Consider the following 23,985-nt stretch of genomic DNA (forward strand, 5'->3'; position numbering starts at 1 on the left):
CTGGTTAATCAACTGAGTTAGAAATGAGGTTAGTTAAGAGGGCTTCTATGGTACAGTCCTCCCTTGGCATCCACAGGAGATTGGTTCCAGGACCCACTGTGGATACCAAAATTGGCAGATGCTCAAGTCTGAGAGTCGGGTCTCGGCATCCACGGGTTCCGCATGCTCAGTTTCAACCAACTGTGGATCGTGTACCACATTTAGGATGCACAGTTTGGCTGAATCTGTGGATGTGGAACCCTCGGATAGGGAGGGCTTACCACATATCCAAATAAATGGTGGCCATTTTAAATGATCGCTTTGGAAGGTTGTCACTGTGTCAAACAATCTGAAAACTCCTCTTTTGGAATTTCTGAAAACTGCTTATGTTTTAAACGTTTAATGGTAAACTGTCATCCTTGGAATGAGATTTGACTTCCAAAAAACATTAAGTGACCTGTCTGGTATAAAATGTGAGCAGCAAAGTCCAGCAATATAATTTGAAGAAAAGCAAGGTGTACTATAAAGTAAAATAACTGTTTAATATATTTCTTCTTTAAATGTAAATCTAAAAGTTTTAGGAACATGCTGAATAATTATGACATAAGTATACTGAGTACAAGATGCCACTCCAAGAATATCTGCTATTTGCATATAAACGTCTAGTATTTGTTTAAAATGACTATCAGACACTCATTTTAATTACATCACATATACCTTTACATACGTATGTATGTGTGTACACAAATACATACATACACATATACGTAAGAGTGGACACCAATCAACTTTATACACACCCACACACACACATACGTATATGTATATATACACATAGCTTAGCCTTCAGAAATGCCCTGATACTGGAGCCCAATTATTGAGGAAATTTTGTCACATTGAAGATTCTGAACCTTACTCTGTTATAAAAATGAGTCACTAAAATTTTTGCATCAAGAAGTGACTTAATGAATGCAGTGTTTTAGGAAGATTTATTTAACATGTAAGAACTAGAGGTGTGAAAAATGGAAGGAGAAAGGTAATTTAGGAGATTATCAGCATAAACCAGGTATATGGTAATAAGGGTCTAAATTAGAGACAGACAGGAAATGGAAATTAAAAGGACAAAAACAAGAAATATGTAAAATAATATATGCAAAAGGGACTGTACAAGCATTAGTTTTTATTATTGTGAAAGAACCCATAAGCTGTGAAGTAGATGAAAAAAATCAAATGCAGAGTAAGGATGAGTAAGACAAAATCCTCAGGCAGTAACATCCTGTTCTTTTCCCCTTGCCCTACAAATCCAAAACAAAGATGGGGCTTACTCAAATTTCTAGTGAATATGGAAGAGCTTTGGTTGTCAATCAAGATAAGTACAGCCCAAGGAGCATTCTGTAGATTTAATTAAGCTCCATTATGAGGTATTATTCATATCAATTCTGATCTGGATATGAAGTAACAGATGTTTTGTTCTTTCTTCTCAAGCTTAAATGAATTATGTGTGGGGGAGAAAGAGAAAGAAAAAGAGAGAGAGAACACGTGTCGGACCCTAACAGATGGGGGCAAATTACTTTCTCCTTTTTTTTTTTTAAAGAAATTCACGTTCTTTTATTTATTTATTTATTTATTTTTGGCTGTGTTGGGTCTTCGTTTCTGTGTGAGGGCTTTCTCTAGTTGCGGCAAGTGGGGACCACTCTTCATCGCGGTGCGCGGGCCTCTCACCATCGCGGCCTCTCTTGTTGCGGAGCACAGGCTCCAGATGCGCAGGCTCAGTAATTGTGGCTCACGGGCCCAGTTGCTCCGTGGCATGTGGGATCTTCCCAGACCAGGGCTCGAACCCGTGTCCCCTGCATTGGCAGGCAGATTCTCAACCACTGCGCCACCAGGGAAGCCCACTTTCTCCTTTATACAAAGTGACATTTTCTCTTTAGTATAGTCTGCAATCAAGTAGGTTCTGCTTTTGGAGAGAAACGGTAACTAGTACATTGCTAATTAGACAATGGTTGTTTAATTAAGAGTGCTCTGTTTTATAACTGCGTTAGCCCAAGGATGTCAAATAAGCCTGAAAAGTAAAGGTCAACTTTTATTTCTAGTCTTCAACTTCTATATTCTATTCCTACCCTCTAAACTCCACCAAAGGCCACAAACCTGTTCAACTTTTGCCTCTTCCTGAACTCGTCAATAATTTTTAAAAAAATCAAGGACTAACATTTCCAAACTTCATTAGAGGAAAACTAGAAAAATCTACTTCTAATTCTTCCAGAATTTATCTGAAAAATACTAGGATAATTTACCTCAAATTCCTTCACCTTTTCCATCGTTATCAAGCGCCTTGATGTGTGACTGGAAAGCTTCTGCTCACAGTTGCTGATGAGTTTCAAGCAAGGGTGCCAGGGTACCATCTCTTCAGTGTATCTGAAGAAAGAACAGCTGACTGTTAGGAACACTCACATGTGCGCCCCGCAAAGGATCACCATGGGGGTTATCCAGGGTGGTATGGGACGTCCTCCCACTACATGCTATACCATTTTATTTCACATACGTTAATTGTCCATATAATCCATAAACAATCTGCATTTTTAAAAAGCAAAGTATTTAACATTACCACATCCAAAGAAAGTAGTTTAATTTTTTTACCTGTATAATGAGGATGAGAGAGAACACAAGTATGTTTTATTGAAGAATGCCAAGCATTTAAACCACAAAAATACAAGATGACAATTCTAACCTAAAGGATCCCACAAGAGCACATAAGACAGACAGAAATACATTCCACAACAACCCCCTAACATTCATGAGGGACTGATTCAACTGGGGATTTTTATAAATTCCCAAAGTAAAGTCCACTACAGCATATACCCCTTTAAAATGAAATGTCCCTGCAAAATTTTTTATGACATCTTGAGACCTCTATTAACCTTGTTATATAAGATTATTCAGATAAACTACCACTAAACTAAACACTACAGATGACATCAATCCGCTGCCATGAAATAAAACCAAAGTTATGATAAAGAGCAGTGGTGCCTGCTGCTCTACAGCACATGTACTTAGTGAATGAAGATGACGACACCTAGAAAGCAGGACAGTCAGGGTGCAGTAGTTCAGAACTTCATGTCTGATAGGTTGTTGGCACTAATCTTGGTAGAAGAAACAGGTAACAAATGTGGGGAAAACAGTTATGGAGCAGAATTCAGAAGAACAGCAGGAGAGAGGGCTCACTAGGTAGGGGCACCTTTAAGAACACTGTGACTGCCAGTTTTTATTTTTCCTTTGCAAACCTTCATATGTTTCTAGATAAACAGCCTGCAAACATTTCTTATACGGGAAATCTTAAAGCTCTGATCCAAAACGGGAAAGGTGGTGATCAGTGCTTCCTGTAAAGGACCACCATCCGACCAGCCAATTCTAATGCATCAACACCGTCTTCCCCACCACTCGTTCACTGATTTCTCTAGGTCCCTGTGACCTTCAACAAGCTCTCCCTCATTACCTTGACCACATGCTCAAAACTTTCAGCACCCACTTACCTAGCAACATTCATAATGCACTTCACTTCATTATCAGTGGAAGGAATTCTCTTGAAGTCATTCTCTGCCTCCCTCCTTAGGGCTTTCCAACAAATAATGGCCATTTCAGATTTCATCTCACCTAATAATTCTCTAATGTTCACTATACAGTCAGAAATGTTGTGCTCCTATAACATTAAGTTGATGTCAAATTTGGAGTCTTCATACAAAGCATTTATGATATGAAAGAATACATTCTATACCATAGTTGACAGACTTAAGTAATGGTAACAAAGAGAAGATATAGTTTTGACCTTAGGCTTGCAAACATCAGGGTTTATAAATGTCTGAAATTGTCAAATTTAGTAATGTACCCTTTTTTAAAGAAAATAAATCTTATTTCTTGGCAAAGGAAAAGGTATTTTTATTAAATTTTATTTATATACCTTTTATTGACAAGGTATTTTTATTAAAATGTTTCTTAAATGTATACAAACATAAATTCCTCATGCTTATATAATTTATATAACTATAAAACCCAAAACAAATTTATAAATTAAATCAAAGTACAAAACCAATACAATTTTAATTAATATTTATGACATGAATAATGCTAAACTGGTGAAACTAAGTCACTGGCATTTGGCTTAACAGCAGAAAAACATTTACACGTTCTAGATTATTTTTTGACTTGATCTTTGAGTTTAAGCATGAAAGGACATCATTTAGGTCATCATTATCATTAACAAACTTGTTTTTAACCACTACTCTATTATATGAATGAGCCAAACAATTTAACAGTGTACTCCCAAAATATCACACTAAAAAATAAAAAACAGCAGTTAAAAATTATTTACTATATATTTACTAACATATTTCATACTAATGGACTGTTTGCAATCTGTTAAGTAGAAGCTATAAATCTGTACTATGCCTAGACTATTATGATAGTATGGTATCTTAATTCCTTGTTTTTAGTACTATTCCCCTATAATCTAAGCGTCTATTTAAAATCTAAATCAGCCAGAATAGGTAAATCCACAGAGATAGATAAGTGGTTGCTAGGGACAAGAGCAGTAGTGACTGCTTATGCATACAGGGTTTCTTTTTGGGATGATAAAAATGTTCTAGAGGGCTTCCCTGATGGCGCAGTGGTTACGAATCCACCTGCCAATGCAGGGGACACGGGTTCAAGCCCTGGTCCGGGAAGATCCCACATGCCGCGGAGCAACTAAGCCCGTGCACCACAATTACTGAGCCTGCGCTCTAGAGCCCATGAGCCACAACTACTGAGCCCGTGCACCACAACTACTGAAGCCCGCACGCCTAGAGCCCATGCTCCGCAACAAAGAAGCCTGCGCACCGCAACGAAGAGTAGCCCCCACTTGCTGCAACTAGAGAAAGCCCACGTGCAGCAACGAAGACCCGACACAGCCAAAAATAAATAAATAAATAAATAAATAAATAAATAAATAAAATAAACTTATTTAAAAAAATGTTCTAGAATTAGACAGTGGTGATGGTTGCATAACTTTGAGGTTATATTAAAAACCATAGAGTTGTACACTTTAAAAGGGTGACTTTCATGGTATACAAATTATATTTCAAGCTTTTTTAAAAAAGCAAAAAAAAAAAAAAAAGTGTATAGGTCCCTAGCTTTTCCATCAATCAATTTTGACAGTCATTTATTTTCCTGTGAATCTTCATGACTCAAGCTAACTCTTCCCAAATGTCATTAGAGTTTCACTTCGCATTTGAGAAACAGATTTTGTGCTGATTGGAGCACTTACTGAAAACAATTTAAAGAATCACTTTTCTGTTTCCTGTATGAAAGATGAAAAACAACATGTTCTGTTTTGTGTGGCTCTGAGCCACCACAAAATTCATTTTATCACAATTAAAATTTATCCCCAAATCTTACTTTGGAGTACTTTATTAGACTTCTTCACTTTGTCATCATTTTTATCACAAGCACTAGCAGTTGGATTTCTAGTAAAGGACATCCTTCACAAAGAAACACATTTTCTAATCACTTCAAGAGCATTATCTGTGTATAAATGACAATTAGAAAACAACACATAGGGATATGTGGAACCTGGGCAAAAAGCTACACTCACTCAACAGCTTAGCAACTCCTATAATATCAAATAGACGAGTTGAATGTATGCCCTGCCCAAATCAATGTTACACAGATCTTCAGGGTCATTTGCAAATAGTTGAAATTGTGAATAATAAACTCACAAATACCAAAAGTCAAGAATAATTTTATGTGGTAAGTCTCTATGAGTAATAAGTAAACTACTAGGAGAGCACATATGAAGGATTGATGAATTCTGCTTAGAAGGTTTCAGAAAGTGTCACAGAGGTGGTAACAATTAAGCCAGGCCTTGAAAGATGACTAGAATTTTAGGGCTGAGGAAAGAAGAAACAGTATATCAAGCAATGGGTACAGAATAAATAAAGGTTGAAGGACATAACATATACAGAGTGTCTTGATGCTGGCCCAAAATACAATATACTAGAGTGGGGAGAATCTGCACTAGAGGAAGCAGAAGTTTGTTGAGTAGCAGTTTCTTCACCACAATTTAAATTACCAAATAGTGAGAAAATCCTTTTTCAATCATCAGTTCTGACAATTCTTCACAAATAACTAAGCTGTTAGGTAGTATTTTGTTTTTATCGTCTTATACCTTTCAAAATGTCTTGGGTTTTAAAAAAAATAAAAATGTTCTGGGTTTAATGAATAATACCTTAACTTGATTATAATGTGCAAGTCTTATTTTTAAACTTCAATCATATAACAGGATTTGGCTGAGTAAATTAATTCAATAGTAGGACTAAAAGCCTACATTCACTATACCAAAAATACAAAAGTTTTCAAATTAAGCTGTGCTAAGGTACAATTTTTAAATGAATTCTTTATTCCTAGTCTAATAAAAAGCTATACTTGCAATACAACATAACCAAACTAATTCTAAATTGTTTAATTCAGAAGCAAGAACATTATTTCAAACTTTTGCAGATGACTTTAGTTTTAAGTTCATCTAATACTGTGTTATTTTAAAAAGAGTAAATACTTTGGATTATGTTTACTGCAAAAGTGTAAATAGTTCATTCCCTAATATAAACTCAAGACAAACTAAGTTCATTAATAAGATCACTTTGAGTTAAGGGGAGGAGAAGGCACAAAAGAAGTCTAGTTGTGAACATCAGAAGACCTGACAAATAAGTCAGGGAAGTAAATGCCATAGTAGTCTTTCCATGTGTGTCCTAGCCTGGATGAAATTTGTCCTTTGATAAAACATCTAAGGTAAAAAAAAAAAAAAAAAGTGACAAAAACATGCTTCCCTTTTTTACTTCTAAAAAATCCCTTTGGTTATATGGACTTGGAAATTTCCCCTTGTCGAAAATTATTAAAAGAGAAGTCACTGAAGAAATATCCAGTGGCCATTTTTTAAGGTCTTCAGAAATACTAAAATAGTTGAAAGTGCCTCCAGTTTGACTTTTTATAAAAAAGAAATAAATAAAAGAATTACACAAGATATTCATAACCACATTTAATTTCAATTATAATTAAATAATAAACTACAAAATGGTAGAAAATCAGAAATGCCAGAATATAAGAAACACACAAAAACTAATGAGGATATTTCAAAAGGACAGAGGAGCCACCTCAGACGGACTCCTGCTGATCATAAATCTGGGACAATTTGAACAACAAAATAATGATAGTAATAAATTATAACCCAATGAATAATATAGGAATCTATGACTCCATACCAATATAAATTAATAAATTAATGGGAGGGAAGGGAAAACTAATCCTTATAGAAGAATGCCAACTTAAAATGCAGAAGGAATGATGGAATAGAAAAGTCATCATTATGGTGGTTGTCAACAATAGAGTTGTCAATGTGAGTAGTCACCTGATGAAGAACAAGATATTGGTGTAATCTTGTGATACCTCCCCCTGGGAAATAGTAATTGAGAAGAACATGATAACTCACAGCAGAGAAACCTGACAGAGAACAACATGACCAGATGATCAAGTTTAAGACATCCAGTAGAGGTTGGCTCTGTGTGCCCCACAATGCAGTGCACTAAGAGCACAGTATCATTTTTGTGGTATTTCTACCAAGAGCATCGCCTGAGTCTGGTCAAGGAAGAAACATCAGATGGACCGGGTTAGGGGTCAACCTTCACAATATAAGCCCCGTACTCTATAAAACTGTTAAGGACACAAAAGATAAGGAAAGATTGAGGAAATATTCTAGACTGGAGGAGAACGACATGATGGGTCAATGCAATACATTTTCCTAGATAGAATGCAATCAGTAATATCTGACTGGGGTCCATGATCTGGACAGCAGCACTATCAATGCTGATTTCCAGACTTCAGGGGTTGATGGTGATTTGACAACAATGCTCTTGCTTCTGAGAAATGCAATGAAATATGCAGGGGTGATGGGGCATCATATCTGCAACTTCTCAAATAGTTCCAAAAAAGATTAATGATAATGGGCATGTGATTAATGTAATGGGTGAGGAAAGGGGGGTAGAGGAGGTGTATGTTAATAGTTGGAAAATTTGGATGGGGGAGAGATGGGAGTTTTTTGCATTTGAAACTTGTCTGTAAATTCGAAATATATTTCAAGTAAATTTTTAAAAATTCCAGCTCTGAAAACTTGAATTAAAACAAAAAGACAAGTTAGTTTGCTGCTGGAGTTCAGCTTGTCTAAGGCAGAAACCACTTTAGAATAAAAATAAATATGCTCTTCTCTGAAAATATTAATAAAACACCATCTATCACTTCACATACCAGACACCTGAGATCTTGGCAAGATGTTGAATTATGTGAACAGCACTAGGAATAACGAAAACAATAAACTAGCTAGCTTTTAACTTTAGACAAGTCATTTCACTCCTTGGAATTAATTTCTCTTATTTCCAGAATTAAGAAATAATTTATTTCTTAACAGAACATAAGCCCTGTGTTAAGGGGTATGGGTATGAATGTGTACAGTCTTATTAGCTGATAAACAAGATGCAAAACTAAAGTTAGGTCATGGCTTCCCTGATGGTGCAGTGGTTAAGAATCTGCCTGTTGGGCTTCCCTGGTGGCGCAGTGGTTGAGAATCTGCCTGCTAATGCAGGGAACACGGGTTCGAGCCCTGGTCTGGGAAGATCCCACATGCCACGGAGCAGCTGGGCCCGTGAGCCACAACTACTGAGCTTGCGCGTCTGGAGCCTGTGCCCCGCAACGGGAGGGGCCGCGATAGTGAAAGGCCCGCGCACTGCGATGAAGAGCGGTCCCCGCACCGCGATGAAGAGTGGCCCCCGCTTGCCGCAACTGGAGAAAGCCCTCACACGAACCGAAGACCCAACACAGCCAAAAATAAATAAATAAATAAATAAAGTAGCTATAAAATTAAAAAAAAAAAAAAAAAAAGAATCCGCCTGTCGATGCAGGGGACATGGGTTCGAGCCCTGGTCCGGGAAGATCCCACATGCCGTGGAATAACTAAGCCTCTGCGCCACAACTACTGAGCCTGTGCTCTAGAGCCCATGAGCCACAACTACTGAAGCCTGTGTGCCTAGAGCCTGCGCTCTGCAACAAAAGAAGCCACCTCAATGACAAGCCTGCACTCCGCAACGAAGAGTAGCCCCTGCTCGCTGCAACTAGAGAAAAGCCCGCACGCAGCAACGAAGACCCAATGCAGCCAAAAAATAAATAAATAAATTTATTTAAAAATAATAATAATAATAAAATAAAGTTAGGTCATGGTAGCTCCCAATGAAACATTTATAAAAGAAACAACAAAAAAGCATAGCTTCCAACTGCTGAGGGACCATCCACCATTATGAAAAGACAAACAAGATAACACTGGTCTAAAATGCTTTTTGTACAATTATGTATAGTAAATATAGAAATTAAAATAATTTCTAAAAAAAGATATCTATAGCATATTGAACAAATAGCCAAATTTTCAGCTTGACACTGCCTTTCAAATCTAAAGATCCTGTTTTGCCAACACATCTTGTCTTTCATTGTTGGTGTACACAGCTCTGTTTATAATTAATAATTACTGAATAATAAAACCCAAACCAATAATGTTGAACATAATCAGGGTTTTAAATATATGCATAGCTCTTAGTTTGTTTGGTCTTAGCTTTTAAAAAAGATTTTACTGCACTTACGGTGATCATAAGAGCCAATATATATTCAAGCTAACTAGCAGTTGATAGATGAATCACTCAGCTAAGTTGTTAAAATTTATCTAAGTTTATGGCCTGGCTAAAGAGCTATTGAACACACAGGCCCCGAGCTAAGTATGATATACAACAGGGGCAAACTTTTGCTCTTACAGGCCAGATAGTAAATATTTTAGCCTTTGTGGACCACATGTGTTTCTGACACATATTCTTCTTTGTTGTTTTTTTCTTTTCTAACAACCCTTTAAATAGGTAAAAACCAGTCTTAGCTCAAGTGCCTTACAAAAACAGGCTGAAAACCATATCAGGCTCACAGGCTGTAGTTTGCCAACCCCTGATGTAAAATAAAAAGTTCAAAGCAATTCAATCAATAAGAAGAAGGGGCCTGTTTTATGCAGCGTGTTGGTAAATGAAGGCCATCATACACATTAAACACAAAGATATTTACTCTGAATATGATTAGAGACAGGGAAAAAAAGTATGCTAGATATACAAATACCATAAGAAAAAGTAAAATTATTTAATATTTTAAATAATTAAAAGTAAAATTATTTAATATTACATACTCTGGTGTGTACACTGGTAACCAATAGACTAGTCTTCCACCTAATACGAGGGTCTCAGCTGCAAAGTTTAACAGGTCAAAAAACATATCACTCAGATGATAACTCAAGGAAACAGGAACGTGGCTTTCTGGACTAGACAAAGAAAACGAAATTTCAAAATCAGTGAAAAACTTAAAAACCAGTGAAAAACTTTAAGACTATTAAACTAAGCTAATTAAAAAAAAGCAATATGCTTCTTCCCAAAGTAGTAACATACCATATTTAACTTTTACTTACCATTTTTCTATCCCCTTTGGTATTTCCTTCTGTGAACCTGTTCTTCTTGTAGACTCTCTAATACCATATGGAGCTAGACAGAAAACAGAGGTAACACGGATAGTCAAAAGTCACCTAATCACCACTGCGAGGCAGATGGACATCATGTGCCTCCAGATGTGACACCCTGAGAAGGACACATCACCTATGCAATATTCCAGCTGAGAATGAATAACAAGAGGGACATTCTATTTAAAACACTGGGAGGGCAGGCAAGCAGGTGACTGTATTCTTCAAAATGTCAATGTCATAAAAGACAGAGAAAGGTCGTGAAAATGTTACAAATTAAAGGGGGTTAAAAGATATGACTACTAAAGGCAATACCTGACACTAGGCTGGATACTGCACTTCAGGGAAAAACATGCTATAAAGGATATTACTGGGTCAATTGACAAAACTGGATGAGAAACTACAGATTAAAGAATTAGCGATCCACTGAAATTGGTAACTGTACTTTGGCTATCTAAGAGACTATCCCTATTCTTAGGAAATATACACTGAAGTATGGGTAGGGTGAAGGGCCATGATGTATACAACTTACTCTCAATTGATCAGGAAAAAAATTACGTATTTTTATAAATACACATAGAGAGTGAGAGCAAATAATAAAGCAGATTATTAATAAAAAGTCACTCAATTTTCAAAAGTATATTCATACTGATATTCATACTTGCTAATTTTTCTTTTGTTAGATTTGAAAATATCTAAGTTACCAAAGAACTGAAAAGGTCTGAGATGGAAGGGTTGAGATACTATATGCCACTATATACAGATTTACTGCCAAATACTATAGAAAAGGCAGATTTATTCTTAGATAGGATGCCTGAAAAGCCCAAGAACTCACATGGCATGAGAAAACAAGTTCTCATGCACATTCTTGAAGCTCAGTGGGTTCACAAGCACAGTGGGTCACACCCAAATTTCTTGTAACTCTATAAAGGAGATGCCAGTTACAACGGGCACAACAAAAAAAAAAACATAAAAGCTTACACATAGAGAAATGGGAGATATCTGAAACTTTCTTCTTCAAATCTGATACCATAATTGCAAATGACATTTTGGCTCCAGTTGCTATACTAATAACCAATTACGGTCAAATATAAAACTAATATAAAAACAAATTTATGTCTTAAAAAATAAGCCAAACAGAAAAAGGGATGACAAGTTAATACATATAGTTTAAAAAATCAAAACTACTGAGCTAAATTGGTGTCCTGCCCTACATTCATAATTTTTTCCTTCTAACTATGTGAAGAAGTCAGGGGTGAGGGGAACACTAATACAAGTTGGCTTTTTTCGTTGTACTGATAAATTTTGTACTTTAAATGTAAATGACTTTAGGAACCTAATCCTACTCCTACTTTTGTATAAAAATAAACTTACGATCAGTGATGACTGCATCAAAATATGTGCCCTTCCTCCAAGAAGGTTTAGATGCATCTGAAACCAGGACATCAAGGTAATACTTCTCTAAACCATACTGACGAAGATTTGCCCTAATGTTTTCATCTGGTCCTCTCCATTTCTGGTTTTTCCTACTAGCCTTTCCTGAAGGGAAAGAAAAAGGAAGACAGAACTAACAAACAACATTCTCATCTCGTCATTTAGCTAAAAGTAACGTTTAACTTATCTAAACCTATATTTAATCAAATAAAACTTGCTTTCATTTAAAATCTTAATTTTATTTATACAAAGAACAATTACTTTTATTTTAACTTATTGTAAAAAATATTTTGAAAAGTAAACTGTACTGATGTCTAACTATCCTTTCACATAAAACTGCCTTAAAACACTCATTCAATAATTAATGCATTCAAAGCATACTAATAAAGATATAGAGTTAAACAGAACATGGTCCCTTTCCTCTAGCAGTGTAGAAATACTGAGGAATTAGATAAATGGAACAGAAATGAAGAGAGCTAACTTGGGAAATGCAGGAGCTGTGACCATGGACAGAGGAGGTAAAACGAGAACACAAGAGATGAAAAGTTAAAGTGGGGGGCTCAAGGAAGAAGTTCAGAAGTTTTAGTTTAGGAGACATGAGTGGATGATGATACCATCAGTTAAGATCTGAGAAACCAAGAGGAAAAGAAAACCTAGGAAGAAAGATGAGATTCATTTGAGATACATCAATCTTGATATATACCTTGAGGTACCTACAGAAGCTTCAGAAAGAGATATTCAGCAGGTAGTTAGAGGCCAGAATATATATACTTGAGAGATATCAGTATATAAACTTAAGTTAAATCTATAAGAATGAATGATATTTCTGATTAACCTAGGTGGTAATTACATAAGTGTTCGATAATTACTCTTGTTATTTTAATAAACTCTTCTGTATTATGATCTACTTCACAATAAAAACAAAACTTAAAAATCAAAAGAAGAAGAATGACATGACTTTGCACAATATGATAAAAGGGGTCAACGAGAGATGCCTGGAGAAAAGCAACATATAAACAGACACTGAAGAAAACTGCAGGGCCTTCAGGAGACTGAGGTGGAAACAAAGAAATCAAAGTACCACCCAATGAAGCCACTGTCTAGGAAACCAAGGGATGCATTATGAAGGTCAACACTGCCAAATACTGTAGATCTGTGGCCTTAGTAAGATTTTTCAGTAGGCATGCAAGCTGAAAAATAACAGGCAGAAGGCAGTTAGAGATGAAGAAGAGGAATAGCAAATAAACTAGTCTTTTTAAGAAGTACTTTGGGGGACTTCCCTGGTGGCACAGTGGTTAAGAATCCGCCTGCCAATGCAAGGGACACGGTTTGAGCCCTGGTCCAGGAAGATCTCACATGCTGTGGAGAAACTAAGCCCATGTGCCACAACTACTGAGCCTGCCCTCTAGATCCCGTGAGCCGCAACTACTGAAGCCCTGGCGCCTAGAGCCCGTGCTCCGCAACAAGAGAAGCCACTGCAGTGAGAAGACCACGCACCGCAACAGGGAGTAGCCCCCGCTCGCCACAGCTAGAGAGAAAGCCAACATGCAGCAACGAAGACCCAACACAGCTAAAAATAAATAAATAAATAAATTTATTTTAAAAAAACGAAAGAAGCACTTTGGGGACTTCGCTGGTGGTGCAGTGATTAAGAATCCGTCTGCCAATGCAGGGGACATGGGTTCGAGCCCTGGTCCAGGAAGATCCCACATGCCAGGGAGCAACGAAGCCCGTGCACCACAACTACTGAGCCTGCGCCCTAGAGCCTGCAAGCCACAACTACTGAGCCCAAGTGCCACAACTAGTGAAGCCCGTGCGCCTAGAGCCCGTGCTCCACCACAGAGAAGCCACTGCAATGAGAAGCCCATGCCCCATAACGAAGAGCAGCCCCCGCTCGCCACATCTAGAGAAAGCCTGCACGCAGCAACGAAGATGCAACACAGCCATAAATAAATAAATAAATAAATAAATAAATAAATAAAAATTTAAAAATTCAATCTCTTAAAAAAAAGAAAAAGAAACACTTTGGTAAAAGGAAGAGGAAAACAAAGTAGTAGCTAGGAGGGTCCCTATAGGATTGATAGAAAAAGTTTTGTATTTTTAAAATAGAAGAAACTTGGAAGTATTTGAGAGTATAGTAAGAGATTAGAAGCATAGGAAACAGAGGGCATATCTAACAGCATCTTGGATAAGCTCTGAGGAAACTCTACCTCAGTCAGAATTCTACCCAAGTAGACTGAAAGGTTATCACATAACTTTTAAACATAACTCTAATAAATAAAAATTCAAATGAATTATATAGGACAATATCCTTAAAGCAAACATACTGCTTCTACCAAAAGCAAACAGGAATAATTCTTCTTAGCACTTTGTCTACTCTAACATACTGCAGACAAAGACTATCTTTTTCTGGTTAGCCCATTTAGGCGAACTTTATAAAATGTTACTCATTCTCCTTATAGTACTAAATTCCTTATAGCAAGGTAGGAAAAAAGACAGTTCATCAAATACAATATATCAAATTACTTAAGCAAAAGAAAATAAAGTCTAATAAATTCTCACCTATATAATAATTTACACTGGGTGAGTAAAAGGAAAAGCATGTTTTATAGGCTGATTCTAGTCACAACAATGAAATACCAGCATAAATACAATTTCAAAATCAAAGAAACTTTACATTTTTAATACTATTCAGCTATGAAGAAATATTTTCAGTTTGATTCAATTTCATCCAATCACACTTCATTAGCAAAGCTTCTAGATTTTAAAGTATTTTCCAAAACTGCCTCAAAAGCAAGCAGATGCTTATCTCAAATTACTCTCAGTCTAATGCAGAATCTTTACTATTACTGTCACCTTAACTGGTCACAGTGATGTTTTGGTCAGTTATGAAATTAAAAACATGTATGGTACTCAAGGACTAGAAATTAATTAGAGTATACACATATGACTGCTGAATAAAAGAACGGTGATAATTTTTAAGTAGAAACTCTATGTTTTACTAACATGAATATGCTAATTAAAAATGACTAGTCCCTCTCCCACTTCCTTCCCAACCCGAAAGTTTTACAACCTTATTGATTGCCTACTTTTTAAAAATCTAAGACCAAAAATAGCTCTGAGAGGAGGGATTTTTCCTACTCATCTTTGTGTTTCCCCGGGGGGTCATTTTGCTCACACTGGATCACTTCATAAAAAGCAGATACCCAATGAAGTCTTATTGTTGTAAGAATAACTAAAACTACATCACAACTCTTTAACATTAAAAATAGACATATAATGCCATATATAACGATTTAAGTATCTTAAAGGCACATTTGGTACAAGAGCAAAGACTGTAACCCTGTCTAGAACCACTACTCACCCAAGCCATGAATGGTGTTGTAGTCTATGTCTGTCCCATATACATATGCACCAAAATGAGCAGATGCTATCAGAAGGCCACCTGAAAAAAATCACACAATTGTGATCTGTTAACCAGCAAGTCCCAGACTCTTATTTCTTCCCCTATTTAATCTGATCCAAATTCTTACAAACCAGCTGTAGGCAGAGTACCCTAGAATGACATTGGTTCTGGCCATATTTAGTAGGTTTCAGAACTGAAAAAACAAACCCCTAAGCTGTGCTCATCACACTGGTCACAAAGCAGGGAATTAATATATGCCCTGGCATTATTACTTTAAACAGCACTACTTTGGGGAAATTATCCTTTTTTTGGTCAAAATAATGTGTATTTAGACATTTTCATCTTATTTTGAGAAGTCTATACAAAAGCATCTTGCTCCTTTCTTACAATGAACATACAAGGCTGCTACACAAAGAGCTGGCAATAAATAAGTCTGACAATTGGGCTTCATTCTCACTGAAGTCAGAGTTTCAAATAATTTAAAGAGGGCATAATTAATATATAAGAGATTAATTCTTACAAAAATTAAAATATGAGGACAACAAATAGTTACTCCTATTATCAGTGAGGTAATTATCTGATTTTAAACTGTAGATACAAATTTCTGAATAACTGTTACCAGACATACACAAAAATAGGTAATATGTTTACTTAGTGCTGTGAACAAAGAAAGAACAAATGTCCTAACACAATTTGACTAGACTAAGTAATTTGGTAGGTGTGACCAGTTCACATATGAAGGAACATCCTTATAAAGATTAAAAATTAATGAAATCCTTTAAACTAAAAGGTATAATATTTTTAAATTGTTTAAGAATAAAAATTCACAAAGTTAAATATCTTAATAATTGTTCTTTTCAATGAACTTCACTTTTTTAATTATCCAAATTAAAAATGTTCTTAGTACTTGGGTAAGTCCTAATAGCTATACTGCAGAACGATCTGTCAGCCAAACTGAAATCAGAAATATACAGAAAAATATTCTAAGCCTGTGCACAAACTTGGATATGGGGAAATAACTAGGGCTCTTTCCATTATATCCTTTTGAAATGTAATCTCTAAAATTAAGATGGGTAGTGCCTCCAGAGGGTCAAGGTCTATAAATTAATGTGTTCCTTCCATAGCCATTTAAAACATAGTTTGGTAACACGTACTTATAAATATTTTGCTCAATGAAAAATATTATAACTGACTACTACCTAATGGAGCCATGAATAAGAGAAATGGAAGACTAAAAGTACAGCAGAAACCAAAACCTAGGTTCCCTCATACTAACTACAAAAAGCATTTGTTTGAGGAGGTAAGGTTAAGTAAGACCTCATAGTTCTTAGCCTATAAATGGAAGAGTCCATATTTAGGAAAGGTACTATATTTAGTAATGACTTGAAATACAAAAATCACTTCACCCAAATTACGAGGAATTACTACAATTCTGCCAATTAAGGCAGATACTCACCTAGAAGAACTAGTTGTCAAGGGGAACAGAAAAGCTTTCCTGTGTTCCTTAAACAGAACCTTATCCATTTGGTTAGAGTGAGTTTTGAGAAGACCCAATTTAGAGTACACTGCTGAAAGGAGATGAATAATCTGTTAGACTACATCTGTTAGTTAACTTTGTGCCCTTTAAAAGCTTTTCAAGTTTCAAATAAAATCACTATAAATTAGCTTCTCTGAACTGGTCACTGGGTAATCACTGTTAATCATTTAGTTGTTTTTTTTCAATTAAATTGAAGCATTTTCACGTTTAGTTATACCTCAGTTGGAGTTTCCTTGGAAGCTTTTTGGTGGAAGAAGCGGTGATAAAAAAAAAAGAGGGGGTGAAGTGTTGAGGGGGCAGATAACATGACTCACCCGATTTCTTATTAGCTATCAAGTGTAAAAATACCACATATGTGATCTAGACTACCAAATCAGTATTTTAATGTTTTATTACCTAAATAGTAACCAGTTTAAGGTTAGGGTAATATCTTACAGGTAAAAGGACACAGTAACTGAACTTTTATGATATAGAAACAAATTTATGAGTTTCATCTGTAGAGATTTAAGTGGAAAGCCTTATAAAAATGTGAAAACGAGAACTGGGCTTTGGTTTTGCCAAAAGAAAAGGAAGAAAAATTGTAATACTATGTCACCTATGTAATCCTTAAAAAAACCAAACAAACAAACAAACAAAAACAACTCATAAATTAAGCTAGCAGCTTAAGCAAAAGGATATTGCCAGAAAACAGAAATTCTACCAAACTATGCGACTCAGGAAAAGGGGTCTACAAAGAGTTGTGGATAAAATGGGAAGCAGAGATTTTCACAAAGACCTACAGAGATCCATTATCTCTCTCCTAACTTTCTCTTTTCCTCCTCATAGTCTCCTCCCAGAGGTAGGACAGTGGGTTTCTCAACACCTTGCTCCCATGTCTATCATCTGCAATGACAAAATTTCAAAGTTTTACTCCTTTCCTTAAACCTATGAGCCATTTGAAGGTAGAACAGGCAAGGAGTACACAATAGTCTCCTGGGTGTATTCTCAACTACTAAAGGAGTAGACTCATTTGAGAGAGGGGAAAGGGAAAAGCAATCAGAGCTAGGGCTGCAGAGCTATGTCACTGCACCTACAGACATCGGCACACACTTGTGCCAATTATTTTCACTATGGACATAGAATTAGAAGTTTACAATTTTAACCTTCAATTACCTTGCCTGCTGCCATAATTTGCCAATAGTTGCAAATTATGAATATCTTGGAAATCAGCCAAAGAAGGAACTAGAAAATGAATTCATGGCCAAATTGTTCATCATCACCATTCAATATTAGCTATATCTAACATCTTTCACCAAAAAGGTATCTAAGTGCTTAACAAAATAATTAAAAAATGATAAAGAGTATGGTTAGTTGACTGTCTTCCATCCATCATACAATTTCCTAAGAATTACATATACATATATTACCTCATTTAACCTCACAATATATTACTTATTACCATTTCACAAATGATGGAATTGAGGCCCAGACAAGTAAAGCATCTTGCTCAAAGTCACATAGTAAGTGACAGAGTAAGGATTTAAAACTTACTCTCTTTGCTCTTATGGTACACTATACTATACAGCCTCCTTTAGGGTCAGCAGCAATTGAAGTAAATATTCATTAGCCTACTAATTAGATACACAGAAGTAAAATTTGTTATTAAACAAATTAAGTTAAGTAAGGCTGCACACTCAGTTAATAAGAGTTGTATACAATTCACGAGTCTCGTATCACATCACAGGCAGGCCTGTGCCATTACAGGTATTCAACTTATGCATGCTGATCATTCCTTTAGCAATGTTCATATTAGAACAGCAGTACTTCCTAATTACTGACAGCTGACCCATGATATATATCTTCCCCCTTGAGAAAATGGAGATGTACAACTTAAAATAAATGTTACTATAATGAGAATCAATGTATTTGCTAAAATGGAAATGAAAGTGTGTTTCTGTAACTCATAATGTCATTCTAGACAAGAGAACAGACTGTCTAAAAGAAAAAGGAAAGGTATTTAGGCAGGAAAAGATTATATCTCTCCTTTCAATTTCCCAGAAGCTTTCTAACCTACTCTATAACCTTGAGAATATCACAAGCCATAAGTAGTCTGTGGGTAAAGCCTTCAGGAAACTAATAAACATCAATTTTGTACCTTTAGAATGGAAAAGGGATATCATACATTTGAATTAAAACAAAAATACTAAAAAAGGAAAAAGGAAAAAAATATCATCCAATACTTTATGAAAAACTACGACCATGGAGGAGGGCACAGGGCTACTTATTTCTCCAATCCTTCAGAAGGTACTACCCATCGAAGAGACAAAAGGTCCAGGAAAGAGGACAAACTGCTTAAGAACTGTGCCTATTCTCAATTATTAGCCATTACCAGTTATAAAACAAAAGCACCAAAAACTAGCTAAAGTCTTAAAGCTATGCTTAAACAACAAACACAGATTATGAAATGTATTTTAGCAGCATCTTTGCAAAGATCTTCCTCTTGCAATTTTCCATTAACTGTCCTACATATTGCAATTAATTTTCCATTAATTGTCCTATAGAGTATAAACGGTCAAATGACCAAGATATGCTACCCACCCTAAGGAGCAGCCTTAAAGCAAATTAGGGGCAGGTCTGCTCACCCCTTACCACACTGAAAGTAGTCAACACCTTGATTGCTATGGAAGTTAGCATTTCATAATATGCCCAGCCTCGTCTACATCAAGGGAAGGAAATTTTACCCATACTGGTAACTATTTTTAAACTTTATGGTCTGGTCTATGAGTATGTGTGCATACTAAACACGTACATGTATGTATCTCAAAGAATCACTTCACAGGAAAAGGTTTTAGAAGTCCAAGAACAAGATTAAGAATTAATAGAGGGTTACCATTTGGAAAAAGATAAATTAAATCCATTCCTCACGGCATATAAGAAAATAAACTCCAAATGCATTCGAGATCTAAAAGGAAAATAATCAAAACTACTAAAGTACCAGAAGAAAACAGAGCTGAATTCCTCTATAACTTCGATACAGGGGGAAGGTTTTTGCCTGGCAAAAAAACAATTACATGCAAAGTCAGAACATAAAGGGCAAACTGGGAGAAAATATTTTACATATTTATATACATAAAACAGGAAAAAAGGGGGAGAGTGACTAAAATATAAAGTATTTTTAAAAATGGGGGGGGAATCAAAAAGTCTACAGAAAAATAGGCAAAAGACTTGAAGATAATTCCAAAAAGGTTATAAAACTAGACCTTAAAATAGAAAAAGTGATTAGATCTCACTCGTAAGAGAAACACAAATGAACACTTCACTGAGATAACGTTTTCACCCAACAGACTGGCAAATTTCAAAAGCCTGACAATATACTCTGCTGTGAGGCTGTGAGGGAACAGGGGCTCGTATATCGCTGGCGAGAAGGCAAAATGGTATAATGGAGAGTAATTTGGCCACATTTAACAAAACTACATACGCTTACATTCTTCAACCCAGCAATCCTAATTCTAGTAATTTACCCTGGAGCTATACTTCCAACACTATGAAAGTATATATGTACAGATTATTCACTGCAAGCATTATTTGTAACTGTGAAATATGGGAAACTACCTATATCCAAGTTTAGGTGATTGTTTGAATAAATTACAGTACATAAACCCATGGAGTACAACTATAAAAAAGAACGAAGATAATCTCTATGAACTAAAGGAAGTGATTTCTAAGAAATACTGTTAAGTGAAAAAAAAAAAAGAAATCTGTAGGGTTAGACCAGAGTTTGTAGTATATGTGAAAACTCACAATTTCTAAAATATGTATATGTTTGGTTGACCCAAAATAAGGAACATTCTGGATAAAAAATAAAGAGAGGAGGGATAGTATTCTTCAAAATTGTAAGTTTTATAAAAGAAAAAGTAAGATTTTGGGCTTCCCTGGTGGCGCAGTGGTTGAGAATCTGCCTGCCAATGCAGGGGACACGGGTTCGAGCCCTGGTCTGGGAAGATCCCACATGCCACGGAGCAACTGGGCCCGTGAGCCACAACTACTGAGCCTGTGCGTCTGGAGCCTGTGCTCCCCAACAAGAGAGGCCCCGATAGTGAGAGGCCCGCGCACCGCGATGAAGAGTGGCCCCCGCTCACCGCAACTAGAGAAAGCCCTCGCACAGAAACGAAGACCCAACACAGCCAAAAATAAATAAATAAATTTATAAAAAAAAAAAAAAAAAAAAAAAAAAAAAAGTAAGATTTTGGATATACTCCACATCAAGGGATCAAAGAAATGTTAACAACAAAATACAATACCTGGAAAGGAAAAAAGATGGTATAAAGGGACATCAGTGGGTCAATTACCAAAAATGGAATACAAACACTAAAGTACTGTATTAATAGTATATTTACTAACACTGGAAACTATACTGTGGTTATGTAAGAGAATATCCTTATTCTTAAGAAACATATTCAAGTCTTTGAGAGGTAAAGAGATGTAATGGATGCAACTTACTTTCAAATGATACAGAAAAAAAATACCTTGTATATAAACATAATGAGAAAATAAATGATAAAGCAAATGATGCCAAATTTTAACAACAGTCTACTCTGGGTCAAGGATATGTATGTGTTCTTTCTTCTATTTTTAATCTTGTAACTTTTCTATAAGTTTGGCATTATTTCCTGTAAAGTTCAAAAAGTTGGGGAGGCACTTAGGATAATGAGGATAGGAAAGAAAGGAATAGGTATAATAGTATGTTGGGGGTGGGATATATGAAGACAATGGTGGAATAGCAGAAGAGAGACTCACTAAGATTAATTCAACAACACAGGAAATAATCCCACCAGTTAGAATCTCTTGACCTTGATTCTATGTGCTCCTAATGACATGGGATTGTATTCCTCAAGTTAGTTGATGGTACCATAGCTGGCTGGCAGATCCTAAGGCTGAGAGAGGCAGCATTATGATAGTAAAGAGCACGAGCTCTGGAGTTAGACTGCTTAAGTTTGAATCTCATGAGATTTCTACACTGTGTAACCTTGACCAAGTCACTTAACCTCTGTCTGTGCCATAATCTCAGGAAGATTTTTTTAAGTATCTCAATTTCAGTAGTTGTAAGAATTAAATTAGATAGTAACATTAGAGTGCATAGCTAGTACCTGACATGTTTACTATTCAACAAATAGTAGCTACTGCATCATCACTGCTTACAAAGTTACTGATGAGTTTCTGATGGGGAAAGACCACTACAGGAAGGAACTCCAACCATGCATAATTTGTTCCTAAACGATCTGAATCATAATGAATCTAGCCAGATGAACCTAAATGTGAGTACTCCCTAAGTATAGGCAAGATGGAAAAAAATGGGTTGAAGCAGGAAAACGTCTTCAGAGTCAGATGAAATAAACTTGGACTTTTAGGACTTCCACACAAAGTTAATTATGAGGACATCCAATCAAGTGCATACAGAACCCAGGTCATAGCCTCAGCAGCCAAGCTCTAGTCCATTGATACTTAGTCACTTTTCTTATTTTCAAACTTCACATATGAACCTCCACAAACCAAAGGCACATTATTTTTTTCCATGTAAGTATATAATTATCAATTTTAAAAGATGAACACTTTTTAAAATTTTGCCACTCAAGTCTTTCTTCCCCCCAAGAGTTTTCCTTTTTTTTTTTTAATTGAAGTATAGTAAGAGTTTTCCTACTTAAATAAACTATATAGCTTTACAACATTTCTACAATGTATGGTATACTTCCCTTAGTGGTTTACTTGGGGAAAAAAACCCCACAAAATTCTTTCAGCATCCTCTTTGGACGTGGCAAAAGTGTTAAATATTGGCTACTATACAAATATGTGGTTGTCTCTTATCTAATGATAAATAAAAGATTATTTTATCTTTTAGCAAAAATATTACTATGACCTTAACTAATATAAACAAGCAATATCTCTATACTAGTTTAATAATTAAATAAAAATACCTGTTCCAACAAATGGATCAAATACAATATCATTTTCTTTCACTTTTCCGTGGTTGGCCATGATGAATGATAAACCAGCATCCATGCTTGTATTTCCAATAAAGTGTCTCTTTTTGACACTGTATGACTCAATAAGCTCTCTCTGCCCATCTGCAATCTAGATTAGAGATAATTTTCAATTTGTGTAAATGTACAGAACAGATTTAAGATAATTATTCACAATAAACCCACAGTATCTTGATAATGAGAACGTCTTTCCATTTACCACTGCTTCACATAAATATGTGATTTAGGCAGTTATGGACAAATACCTTTATTTCTTAGTGTGTTCCCATTTACTTTTGCTTTTCAAAGCAAATTTGAATTGAATTTGAATGCAATTATTCCAGGGCTTGGTGGTGAGCTCTAGCCACCTCTTTTTTTCTCCTAAATAACAATATTCTGTAACATAAGCCACAGCTTCCTGCCTCAGAGAAGTGGGCAGAACTGCTCTGCAGTAATTTCATTTCTCTTCAGAATGGAAACCTAGATCAGAGAGCTCCACAAATGAGAATCCTGCTATCACAGCACTCTGCCTTTTCTCTGCTTTATTAAAAAAGCAGTTCACACTTTCCAGTGAGTCTTAAGGCTACCTGGGCCCCATATCTAACAATCCTCTTGCATTTCATCAGAATCTCTGGAAAAACAAACAAAACACACAACCACATATTTTCCACTGATTTTAATTCATACAGTAGTTCTGACTCTTCAGCTCCTTTAAAGTTTTACATATAAAGAGTCAAATCCAAAGGCCTACCACTTAGCATTTTTTCTTTTTTTGCAATTTTTATTGAAGTATAGTTGAATTACAATGTTAATTACCGCTGTACAGCGAAGTGATTCAGTTATACATATATATACATTCTTTTTCATATTCTTTTCCATTATAGTTTATCACAGGATATTGAATATAGTTCCCTGTGCTATACAGTAGGACCTTGTTGTTTATCCATTCTATATATACCAGTTTGCATCTGCTAATCCCAAACTCCCACTCCTACCCTCTCCCACCCCTCTCCCCCTTGGC

The 23,985-nt window shown here is 35.9% G+C and overlaps 1 protein-coding gene across 7 annotated transcripts in view; it reads right to left on the reverse strand.

Annotated features, from left to right (window-relative positions):
* Positions 1–23,985, reverse strand: part of TRMT11 (tRNA methyltransferase 11 homolog) — a 62,565-nt gene that overhangs the window by 17,783 nt on the left and 20,797 nt on the right. For 5 of the 7 annotated variants that reach the window (XM_059941268.1, XM_059941271.1, XM_059941270.1 and 2 more), the window contains exons 7-12: positions 22,920–23,076; positions 15,390–15,470; positions 11,966–12,130; positions 10,544–10,616; positions 10,268–10,399; positions 2,274–2,394 (exon numbers count right to left, since the gene is read on the reverse strand). In XM_059941268.1, coding sequence (XP_059797251.1) covers positions 2,274–2,394; positions 10,268–10,399; positions 10,544–10,616; positions 11,966–12,130; positions 15,390–15,470; positions 22,920–23,076 — 729 coding nt within the window. Of the gene's footprint in view, positions 1–1,819; positions 1,934–2,273; positions 2,395–10,267; positions 10,400–10,543; positions 10,617–11,965; positions 12,131–15,389; positions 15,471–22,919; positions 23,077–23,985 lie in introns of those variants that run through there. The other 2 variants (XM_059941266.1, XM_059941269.1) reach the window with 2 other exon arrangements.

The sequence above is a fragment of the Balaenoptera ricei genome, chromosome 12 (assembly GCF_028023285.1).
Source record: "Balaenoptera ricei isolate mBalRic1 chromosome 12, mBalRic1.hap2, whole genome shotgun sequence".
NCBI lineage: Eukaryota > Metazoa > Chordata > Mammalia > Artiodactyla > Balaenopteridae > Balaenoptera > Balaenoptera ricei.